Source organism: Aulostomus chinensis, chromosome 20, assembly GCF_037954235.1.
Source record: "Aulostomus chinensis isolate RoL2024-O1b breed Wild chromosome 20, RoL_Achi_v1.0, whole genome shotgun sequence".
NCBI lineage: Eukaryota > Metazoa > Chordata > Actinopteri > Syngnathiformes > Aulostomidae > Aulostomus > Aulostomus chinensis.
In genome coordinates, this window is record NC_141339.1 from 16,955,340 (window position 1) to 16,967,092 (window position 11,753).

General features: G+C 41.0%; 1 protein-coding gene across 1 annotated transcript; it reads right to left on the reverse strand.

Moving 5' to 3' along the window:
* Positions 1-288: 288 nt before the first annotated feature.
* blk (BLK proto-oncogene, Src family tyrosine kinase) lies at positions 289-7,508 on the reverse strand. Its single transcript, XM_086189884.1, has 14 exons — positions 7,374-7,508; positions 6,587-6,672; positions 6,409-6,496; positions 5,570-5,600; positions 5,005-5,098; positions 4,804-4,902; positions 4,573-4,676; positions 4,316-4,465; positions 3,821-3,973; positions 3,556-3,735; positions 2,632-2,708; positions 1,692-1,842; positions 1,208-1,339; positions 289-1,088 (listed from the first exon to the last, which is right to left on the reverse strand). Exons 3-14 carry the CDS (start codon positions 6,493-6,495, stop codon positions 886-888), a joined length of 1,461 nt encoding a protein of 486 aa, XP_086046010.1. The 5' UTR covers position 6,496; positions 6,587-6,672; positions 7,374-7,508; the 3' UTR covers positions 289-885.
* Positions 7,509-11,753: the final 4,245 nt, after the last annotated feature.

Consider the following 11,753-nt stretch of genomic DNA (forward strand, 5'->3'; position numbering starts at 1 on the left):
TCGACCTGAGTTCCTTTGTTGAGGTGCTATGACATTTCCAAGTTATACAACTCCAATTTGAAGTCTAGTTTTAAGTCTCCTTTTTGCATACATGATTTTTCAAGTTTTTAATCAAAGGTTTGTATGTTTGTGTGTGTGTGCGTGCGTGTGTGTGTGTGTGTTTGCACCTATGAAATCTGCTGCTCAACAGCGCAAAACAACAATTGAACCTCTCAAAAATAGTAAGAAAAATTTAAAATACATCATTTGTAATGTTACATAATGAATAAATGTATTCTATTCTAGTTGTAAAAGAGTGGTTTTTAATAATTCAAACATTTTAATGGTTCCAAAGGACTCCGCAACACAACATTGAAACACAGGTACAAGTTTTATATATGTATATATACATACATATATATACACATACAAGTATGGAGTTAATGCTCTTTGGAAATCTCTCTATTTCTTACATGTCTGCTGAACGCATAAAGGGATTAAAAAGTGCAAATATTGTGCATGTAATCATGTAATCTCAGGCTGCTCCTTCTGTACCATGCAAATTCATCCACAACTTTACCTTGTGTCCCCGTCCAAAGGCTGTTTTATTCTTCATACTCGATGGCTTTACTCAACAGTAGCTGCTGTTAATCACAGGAATTAAATCAGCATATTGAAACTTTCTTCGCATTGATCGTTGCTGCTTTTGCAAATCCTCCACAACCAGGAGAGGTTGTGATCATCTATTACGTTCAGTCATAAAACCGGAATAAAGTACAAGTCCATTTCTATTCTTTAAATGAATCAGTCCAAACAGAAATGTGTGGTTCCAGTCAGGTCTGATGTCTCTCTTCTTCGGTCCTTTTTTTTAAAAAAAAATTTTTATTGCCTTCACATTTCCTGTTGTCATGGCTGCATCTCATATTGTCCCTCAGTGGCAATAAAGAAGTCATTTAGCGTGTTTTGCAGATATTCAAATGTTGGTCGGTCGTCAGGGCTCTGCTTCCAGCATAGCATCATGATGTCATAGAGTTCATCAGGACAGCCGTCTGGACACGGCATCCTGTACAACCTGTCCAGGCAGCGGATCACCTCTGGGTTGGTCATCCCTGGTGAGAGAAAAAAAAAATCAAATGTAGCTTTTAATGGGACTTTTAGTGATGGTAATTTAGCTGCAATGTTTCTAATGTAATACTGTAAAATGTCACTGTCATGTAGCCCTCTGTACCTGGGTATGGTATTCTTCCATAAGTGATTATTTCCGTCAGGAGGATCCCAAAAGACCAGACATCTGACTTGATGGAGAAAGTGCCGTAATTGATGGCCTCGGGAGCCGTCCACTTGATGGGAAATTTAGCACCTGATTAGCAGGGCAAGGTAGAGGAAAACTGTGTTAGAGGGTGCAAACTGCAGACAAAAAAATTTGAAAAGTCATGGATCCTCGACACAATTGAGGATAAATTGCATTATTGTGACGGCATATCTTAATTTATCTGGTATTTAATTCACAATATCTCTTTTTTTCCTGAAATCTGTCTGTATTCAAATTGGATTTACTTGTAAAAAAAAACAAACAAACTTGTAAATGTATCAATCAGTTATCCCTTTGGGAGACCTTCAAAACACAATTTATGCTGCGGAATAGAAAATATAATTTCACAGTAGCTAAATAAACAAGGATGACGAGGAAGCATTTGCTGTGGATACTGAACCTTCCTGAGCTGTGTATTCAGACTCGACCAGCCTGGCCAGGCCGAAGTCTGCTATCTTGCAGTGCAGAGTCTCGTTGACCAGTATGTTTGCTGCACGCACGTCTCTGTGGATGGAGTTCTTCCTCTCTATGTAAGCCATGCCTTCAGCAATCTGTCACAGAGACACAGCAGTGGGAGTAGAGTTAGTCAGCTATGAAGTCAGAAGAATTCATATATTAAGATTCTACGTGTGTTTTTCTGCATTTTTGTGTTGACAGAGCAGCAATCAAGTCTGTTTTTATCATCCTTGAGGGGATTTTTTCAAGTATGAAGCAGGAATTACAACGTAAATCCGTCATGAAATATACAACAACAACATACCAGCCGACACAATGGAGTGCAGATGCCAACTTTTTCAGTTTTTTTAATTTAGCTTTCGTATTGTGCTCCAAACAAAAGATTCTTTAAACTTTAATTATCTGTGTAGGGACTCTCACTCTTCTAGCTGAAGCTCAAGCTCCCCTCACAGGTGGTGGGAATCACCCAACAACTTGATATGCAGGGTGATGGCCACAAATTGAGTTTAACAGGATGTGCTAACTCTCAGGAAGTCAAAATGCTTTTTTGGAGGGGCAGATGAGTTCTAGAGGAACTTACTGTGGATGGAAAAAATAGCATCATTTCCTATCCGGAAGCTAATAATTGACGCAGGGCGAGGCTTAAAGTCAGACGAGCCTCACGACAGAAACCACACAGCTACTGGTGACAGTTTCCACGTGTATCTGCTGTATGACTGGTGTCGACACACTTACTATTACAACTGTACAGATACTGTATTAATAGAGGTCAGCTGTGACAGCAGGTGTTTGTGTTTGATGCAAAATTTTGCATTCGATGATTTAAGAGTGAAGCGAAACAGCTCTGTTCATGTGAGCACACACAGTTGAAAGCAGTTTCGCACCTGCGCTGACATGTCGATCAGCTTGTGCAGCCTTAAATTTTTTCCCTCGTCTGTTTTTAGAAAGTCTAGAAGACATCCTGAAGACAAGAAAAAGAAAAAAACAACATTAGCAAAAGAAAGATAACATTTTCAATACATACATATATTTCATTTTGTAGAGGCAACCTCCAATGTCATACATCTATCAGAGGAGAGTAGAGCAGTGGAAGCTAACAAATTCACGGGACACATGGAGTGTTGCAAGATTTGCAATAAAGATCAGATCTTTTAGCCCTATATTTAGTCTCAAAGAAAGGAAGTAAAGGCTGATGGATGTCTGAAACACTTTGCTTCTAGCATTGCACCTCTGGTGACTGCCACCCAGGCTTGCAAAGACTGATAATGTGTTTTTTTGACGTCCAACCTGGAAGTTAGCATCGCTGTGGACTCCCTCGATCAAAAGCCGATGGAATTTCTACAGTGGATTTTCAATCATTGCAGAAAATAAGCTCTGTGGTTAGGAACAATTTTATAAAACTTTGATGTTTTGTTTAGCAAGATAATCTTCACTAATGCGATCGTTAGAAGTGCAAAGCTAATGTTCTGCTATGAAGATGTTTAATATCCGTGTCCTCCCAGTTGTTAGCCACTTTTTAGCAACCGCCATCTTTCACACATTGGTACTGTATTGACTACATTCTTTGAAAATAATGTTGAAGGATCTTCAGCTAATTTGGACTGCAAACTTTATGTAAGGCATTTAACAGTAAAACCTCCATTGATTTTGAGATGCTAACTTAGCCGTTTTAGTGTCAGGATTCATTCTTACACCACTGTATTGCGCATAGTTGGATTTTCAAAGAACTTGAAGTACAAATATCAGCTTTTTTTTTAAAGTTTAGTTCATTAAGGGTGTCCACCCCATCCCATCTCTCCCTGCCTCACCATTGACCATGAACTCTGTGACAATCAGTATGGGCTGCTTGGTGACCACAGCATGGAGCCGCACCAGTCGCTCATGCTGCAGCTGCTTCATCAGGTTTGCCTCCTGCAGGAAGGCCTCAGGCTCCATGGTGCCCTCCTTCAGCGTCTTAATGGCAACTTTCTGGCTGTTCTTATAATAACCTGTCGTAGGAATTCAAACAGAGCGTCTTAACCCATGCTACTTTACTGCCGCTACTGATAAAATTACTTGTTAGCGTTCTCTCACCCATCCACACTTCACCAAACTGCCCGGCCCCGAGTTTCTTCACCATTTTGAGCGTTTCTCGAGGAATCTCCCATTCATCCTGTGCCCATGGTTGCTGGGGCGGTCTCTGCTTACAAGGAGCATACAACCGCTGACACAAACCATCTGCTGTACCTGCAACACAATAAACTCAATTTAATACTTTCTCTCTCACTTTGGGGGTAAATTTACTTTAGATATTCAAACAGCACAAGTCTACCAAGAACTTGCTTCCTAAAAATGAATTACATGACACTTCTTTGGTGGTAAGTTGCAATTTGTTCTCAGCCATGTTGCTGTTTGTGATCATCTTATCTTGTGGTTTAGTCAGTGTCATGGAAAGAAATTTTCTCGTACAGGAAATGCACGACACAACACAAGGGTCTAACTTCCCTATGAAACACACACAGATCAACTTGTTTTGAATGCTGTTGCTAAGAATAGCCCCCCTTGCAATTGCAGTTATTCAATACTTACAAGTGTAGTATTTGACCAGCTCCTGCAGGGAGGGGAACGTGTTGGAGGGGGAGATGTAGTAGCCACCTTTGTCCAAACAACGGATCTTGTAGTGTTTTACCACGTCTCCTTGTTCTGGCACAAGATCTCTGACTGACAGTGAGAATGATCCTAATTCAGGGGGACAACAACACACATTTGAAAATGGACGTACTGACACCAATCCCATGACCCAACAGAAGAAGAGAAAAGAAGAAGAAGAAAATGACTGGATTCACCTTTGCTGGTCTCACTTTCTCGTACAAGGAAGGACCCTGGTTTATTTCCAGGAGCTAAAAGCAGTCGTTCGGTCTCTCTCCTACTAAAGTCCTTAAAAAACCACCTAACAGAAAAAGACTACATGTGATTATTTGAAAAGACTTTTTAATTAATTTGCTCTGAAGACTGATGATGATGACGATGATGAGTGTGTGCGTGTGCGTGTTCGTTTGTGTGACGTTGCGTCTTACTTTTCCACCTCCAGCGTATCTGCTCTGACTACATAATTACATGGTATTAAACCCTCTTGCCCGGTCACCAACGATCGAGCCAGCCACCATTCTCCATTTCTTGCAAACAAGACAAAAGGTTACTTTTGAATTTACTCTGGTCTCATGAAGCTTTTTTTTTTTTTGGAACTGTAAAAGATAGAGTAAAATGCAACCACTTACTCTTGTAAAATCTTAAACTTGTCTCCTTTTCTGAAAGGTAGGTCTCTGTCGTTGGTGGCTTTGAAGTCATGCTGTGCCACAAACACAACATCATCTGATAAGAAAATAAAAAAGGGATTTCAGTCGAGGGATTTGCCAATGGCAGCAATATAAAGACTTGCTTATGTATAAGGCTGACAGCTAGAAAACTATTATGGGGTAAGACGGCGGACCTGCAATAAATCCTTCCGTCTGGATTTATTTTAATGATACTTCTGGAGGTTTCATTATATTTGCAGTGGTCCAAAATATTATAGAATTCACGAGCCTGGACAGAAAAGTTCATGTATGCGGTGCGTACATACGGCCCAATTTAAAAGTAATTGAAACACTGCTCTTTTCTCATGATAATAATGGGCTTTCTTCAATGATCTAATCTTCTCCGGAAGGCCTCAGAGGAAATTCAACACAGATCTCAATCACCACATGTAGCCTCCTGGAACTGCGACTAATGTTTCTCAGCACAGCAAAAGTCGCTTAAACATGCTTCATCAAGTGTCTTATATATGTGGTTGTTTGAGATTACCGTGATCAGAATAGGTGTTTCCACTCCGTACCTAGGGAACAGAGGATGGTTATATATAAAAATTTAAAGTAAATAATCAAACAACCCCGCCCCCCCCCCCAAAAAAAACACTGGCAAAATTTAATTTCTGCAACATTTCAGGATACACTAGCAGTGATATGTACGAACTAACAGTTAATTCATACAACTGTAAGAATTAACTACAACAACGGTCATAGAGAACGTTAATAAATGGAAAATCCTCTGATATCAGCCTTTATCAAAAATTAGATGCAAAGGACAATCCCTTCCATCCATCTTCTACACCGCTTATCCTGCAAAGGGTTTCGGGGGTGCTGGGGCCTGTCCCAGCCTACATTGGGCCTGGACGGGTCGCCAGGAGCAATCAGGGGTTCAGTGTCTTGCTCAAAGACACTTGGACATGGTCACCGGTGGAAGTGAGGATCGAACCAGCGACCCTTTGGTGGCTAAATGGCCACTCTACCCCTGAGCCATGCCGCCTATGTAGAATTTCAATTTTCTCAGTAAAATGTCTTACCTAATACCCGTGACAAACGTTACAGTTTTATCAACAGTTTCTTTATGCCTATTTACTGTATTAATTATGTATAATCAAATGTTATTACTTAGTGACTAATGTTTACAGCATATTTTACAGCATATAATCTCGGTAATAACACTCTAGTTAACATAGAACCTGATGTAAATGATTACTGGACACATTGGTTAACTGTTAGTTCATGTTTATTACAACATTAGTGAATAAATTGTGAAGCACTAGCTTCATGGTAACCGCTTTGCAAACTCAAAGTGAATAAAGAGTCTTCGCAGCTACTCACAATGTGATTCGGTGATTCGTAGTTGGATTTCGCTCTGTGGAAGTCTTTATTTATTTCTTGTTTCTGGCCACTACAAGCGCAGCCCATCCTGAAGGCAGAAATGAACTTATTCAGTTACGCTGCAAACATCCGACAGGGTTAAAATTTCTCGCTCTGAGGCTCAAATAGTTGCTTTTACCTGATATGCAGAGGAGGTGGACTGAGGATGCCTTCAGTCTCCTCTCCTGGCACTCTGCAGCCTGTCCAGCGAACTCATGCCCAACACTAAAAATAAAGGAAGAAACTACTTTGAAATGAGACTTACAGTTGTGGTTTTTATGCTCTTGGAACAAGTTTACTGATACCTATGAGGAGGTGAAATAAGGTTTCAGTCTGATGTATTTAGATTTGCATGTCAACAGTGTGATACGGCACAAAAACAAAGATACTTAAGTTGAGCAGTCATTTGAACTCCAATAGACCAATAAGTTCATGTAAGAATAACTTCAGCCGTGCATTTTCCAGTGTATTAATACTGAGCAACTTTAGGTAAAAGTTAACGATAGTACATCAAGTTTAGGTGGAATTGTTTGGACAGTAAAACTGTTCAACACCACCAAAAACCTTAAATAGGCTTTTTATTTGTTGTGCTGTTAATTTAACGACTTTTGTAGTCGGCTTGCTCGTGTATTGTTGTAAGAGCACTTTCTAAAAAAAAATTCTTATTTTTATTACCCTATTAGGGTTTATGATAAAACTCTTGGTAAGTGTGAACTCAGCTGCCACGGCGACAGGGATGGTGCCACTTGTGTGGTTAACATACGCTTTCATATCTTTAAATGATGGCTATAATTTCCAATGATCGTCGTGTGACTTTGTGAAATTTGAATATTTTCTAGTTAAAGAATCACGTGCATTCACTTTTTGTTCATTTTAGCATCATAATACGTCTTTCACCCGATAATGTGAAGTATAAATATACCTACTTGAGCGTGTCTCAGGCTTGTGTCTTCAAAAGTACTCCAGATACAAAATGTCTTCAGTTTCCTCGTTGGAACTCTCCTCACTGTATCACTCTCACTCGCTCATTTTGTCTTTAGAGAGTTTGCCTTCCATTTTACACTCTCTCTCTCTCTCTCTCTCTCTCTCTCTAGACCAGGGCTTCCCTTGGGGGACTCCACTGACTCCACTGTAAATATATAGCATATGTGGCAGCTTTTCTGTATCTTTTGGGTTGTTTTTTTGGGGGGGGGCCCTTCCCTTCCTTGCCTCTGTGACACACTCTAACAAAGTTGTACAAATATCTGCTGATTAAACTTTAATCAGTCAACTTGAATGAAACATTTTGTAAATCAACTGGTGAATGATCTTTAGCCTGAACACTCACATTTGTATCCTGTGGAAAGATCATATTCCCAGAGTTAAATGGATAGTGTTTGATTGCATTTAACATGTGCATTTGTTCCTATGGAGGCTGCACGGTGGTGCAGTGGTCAGCACTGTGGCCTCACAGCAAGAAAGTTGCAGGTTTGAGTCCCGGCTCGGGTGTGGGATTTTTCTGTGTGAGTCTCCACGTTCTCCCTGTGCCTGTGTGGGTTCTCTCCGGGTACTCCGGCCTCCTCCCACATCAAGAGGGGACGAGGCTGATTGATTCTCTAAATTGACCGTATGTTGGCCCTGTGATGGACTGGCGACCTGTCCAGGGTGAACCCTGCCTCTCGCCTGTAGATGCTGGGATAGGAAGCTCCAGCCCCCCCGCCCCCGCGACCCTTACTATTTAGGAATAAGCGGAAGATGGACGATGGATTTGTTCCTATTCTCATTTCTTTTTAAATAATAGAATAGAATGAAACCATAAGGGTGTCGGTTAGCAGTCCTTAATAGAAGGTAACATATAACACAGATTTTTCTCTATCTTTTTAATGCAAATAGTTCTTCTTGTACAAGACCTGTAAATAGTCCTCCATTTTTCTACTCCGCCACTGTTGGACACAAATAAGAATGATTTAATTTGCAACTGCCAAAGTTGGCATGTACATTATTTTAGGTTCATCTTTTAAATGAAAACATGTAGGTGCCCGCCGTGGGTTTAACTTCCTCAGGTCTCCTTCTATCTTTATTTCCTGCTGTCTGTAGAGTAGCACTATACATCAATCAGACATTTACAAACTGTGTTCAAGAAATACTGTCTGTAGCAGGGCTGAGGGAGACAATTCTGTACCTTTTAGTTCACTTTGAACCCTTCTTGTTTGTCCAAATGTGCATTTTTGGTTTTCCTGGGTAGCAATTTTGTAGCAATATCACATCGCTGTTTTTGAGTTTTGAGTTTTTAGGGCTCTTTCTGTGTGGAGTCTGCATGTTCTCCCTGTTCCTGTGTGGGCTCTCTCTGGTACTCCAGCTTCCTCCCACAGTCCAAAGACATCAAGAGAGGACGAGGCTGATTGCTACTCTAAATTGTCTTAAGGTGTGAGTGGGAATGGTTGTCTGTCTCTATGTGTTGGCCCTGTGATGGACTGGTGAACCGTTCAGGGTGAACCTCAACTCTCGCCCAAAGGCTGCTGGGATAGGCTCCAGCCCCCTCGCGACCTTTAACAGGATAAGCGGAAGAAAATGGATGGATGGATGAATGGAAAAACTATACACAATGGATGGAAAAAGGGGGAGCCTGAAGGGAGGCCTGCTGTCTCAGACTTTGACAACCTCTCTTGTAGTTTGTTGCCTGTTGAAGTTCCTCAATCGTGACACTAGAGGGTGTAAAAAGTCATGTTTTAAACCTTGACTCTCCTATCAACACTTTCCTTTCCCCTTGATTCTCCCTAATAATAGATAACCCTTCCACTGACCTTGTGGGGATTTTTTAAAAATATCTTATTATTGTTTAATACTGTATATCTTAAAGCAGGATGTGAATACAGATGCAAACTCTGTCACATCGGGAGAAATGGCTGATGTGCATTCAATCCATCAAAGTATAACAATGGTTTCACACCATGGAACATAGTTAACCAGCTCTTTCCCCTTCTCACCACACAATAATGCCAAAGAGGGAATTCACCACTCTTCTTCAGCCATGGGAACAATGAGAACCACACAATATATCCTTGAGTTATCTCACTCTAATTATGACCCTTTTGTTCGTAGGTTGCATGCTGAATTACTGTGAAATGGTGTTAAAATGAATCAAAGAACCTTGTGAGGAAGATATCATTCAGAGTATCTTGTAACCTATAAGTGCGGGGAACAATAAATCTTACTGCACCGGAAGTGTGTGTTTCCTATGGGGGGCTTTATACAACAGGCAATGTGGGGATATTACTCTCTGGGCAACACTTCATAGGTTTTTGTTTGGACCACCTGTGCTGTGTGTGTGCTGCAGTTTTTCATCACACGCGCACGCACGCACACACACACACACACACACACACACACACAGAGGCTGCAGGTGCATGGTGAGTGTTATTGAGTGCGTCCTGGTTACTCGCTGCTGTTTCTCTTCTTCTTCAGGGTTTCCATCAGCCCTTGTTTTCTTCCCAGGGCTTTGGCGGATGCTTGTGTACAGCTCTGTTGGGGTCCGCAGACATTGCATCCTGCCTGCAGGAGGGTCATAAGTGGCCCCACAGGATAACCTGAACAACGGTGGGAAAGCGAAGGAGTGTGGGTCTCCTTTAGGAACGCAATGCTGGTCACCTTTGTGCCAAAATCATATAATAGACTGCCAATAACCACATATTACTAATTTGTGTGTGTGTGTGTGTATGTGTGTGTTCTGCATGTGACTGAAAGTGTGTTTGGGATGTGTGTGGGCAGGTGGCCAATTAAATAAAACGTGCGCACTATCAAGTTAATATTGTAAAGGAGCTGTACTGCATTCAACCACCCCCACACACACACACACACACACACACACACTCAAAAGACAAGCACACACTTTTTGATTTCCCTCTACATTACAAGAGGCCCCTCTTCGACTTCCCGTCCGTGTGGGAACCATTTCTGTCCTCTGTCACACATGTAGTGGGAGACGCTCCTGCATTTGTGCAAGTGATTGTCAATAAACAAGGAACAATTGAGCTCCCTGATGCATTCAACAGGCACTTCTGCAGTTCCTCTGGGAGGTTTGGGTGCTTTTCACTTTTCCTCCATTAGACTGTCATTGCAGTGCACTCTGAGCATGCTGGTTGTACAGTCAAGGCATTTTTATGCACACGTTCTCAAGAGGTATTGTGGATTAATGTGCTCAATTCGTGCATTTTCTACTGATTTATGAGTTTATCAGAGTAAAATCGTCAACTTCTATTAAGAGATCTAGTCACCCAGTAACTGGCACCACGTTGAAGCAGCTGTTGAAGGGGCTAGTTGTTCTGAGGTAAACATGGCCGAGGGAAAGCCCCTCATTATAGTGCTCCGGATGACGTTCCTCACTCTCCCAGTGTTTACCGTGGAAATAACTCAATGCCAGCAAGCAGGTGCTTCCTCAAATACTCACGGCTTTTTCAGCAGATTTGAGGGTTAACCTCACATCTCAAAATCAAAGACTAGCAAAACACTTTTTGTGAGAAAAGTTCTGTAAAATATGAATTCAATTCACAATCACATTTCCTTCTCTAGACCTGCTTTCTCACATGTTCACATGAATCTTTTTTCTCTCGAAATACATGATTTTTTTTTTTATAAAACTCTAAGGAGAAAGAGTGGAAAACCATCTAAAATGGGCTCCAGCTGCATTCAAACCACACAGGTGTTGTCACAGAGCAGCATTAGCATGTAAGAGCTCAGAAGCTAATTTAGTTACAACCACTTGGGGGCAGCAGAAACAAGTTGTAAGCCCTTACCACTTTGTTGGCTAACAGATGCTAATTTATGCATGCAGTGGTAACACAACTCATTTAAAGTTGTAATTCTGTGCGCCTGAGGAACTTAAGTGTGTTGTTGTCACTTCTTAAGCACCATTTCTGTTCTCTTTCAACTCGGGGTAAATATTTGGCTCCTAGCTCACTTGGGTTTACTTTGTTTGGCACCAAGAACTTATTTCTATGGCTTTTTCTAAAAAAAAATAACCCAAAAACTTCTTGTGGGGCAAAATGATACCATGATAGTGACCTGAATCCTGCAATGAAATTGCCAGTGTAGCCAAGTGGAATTTGTGATACTGCCAATGTTGCTTCATTATCAGTCTTTAAGTTAGCCACTTTGACTTTAGCATCTTTTTAGGATTCCCCCCAAAAAATATTTAACTCGCGACGGAGACTAAACCATGAAAGTATAACTTCGGGGGGTCAGTTATGTTGTGCATACACGTAAATGAATAAAAATAAATATATAATGTATCATTTCCCTTAGAAAATGATTCACGTACCATTACTGTC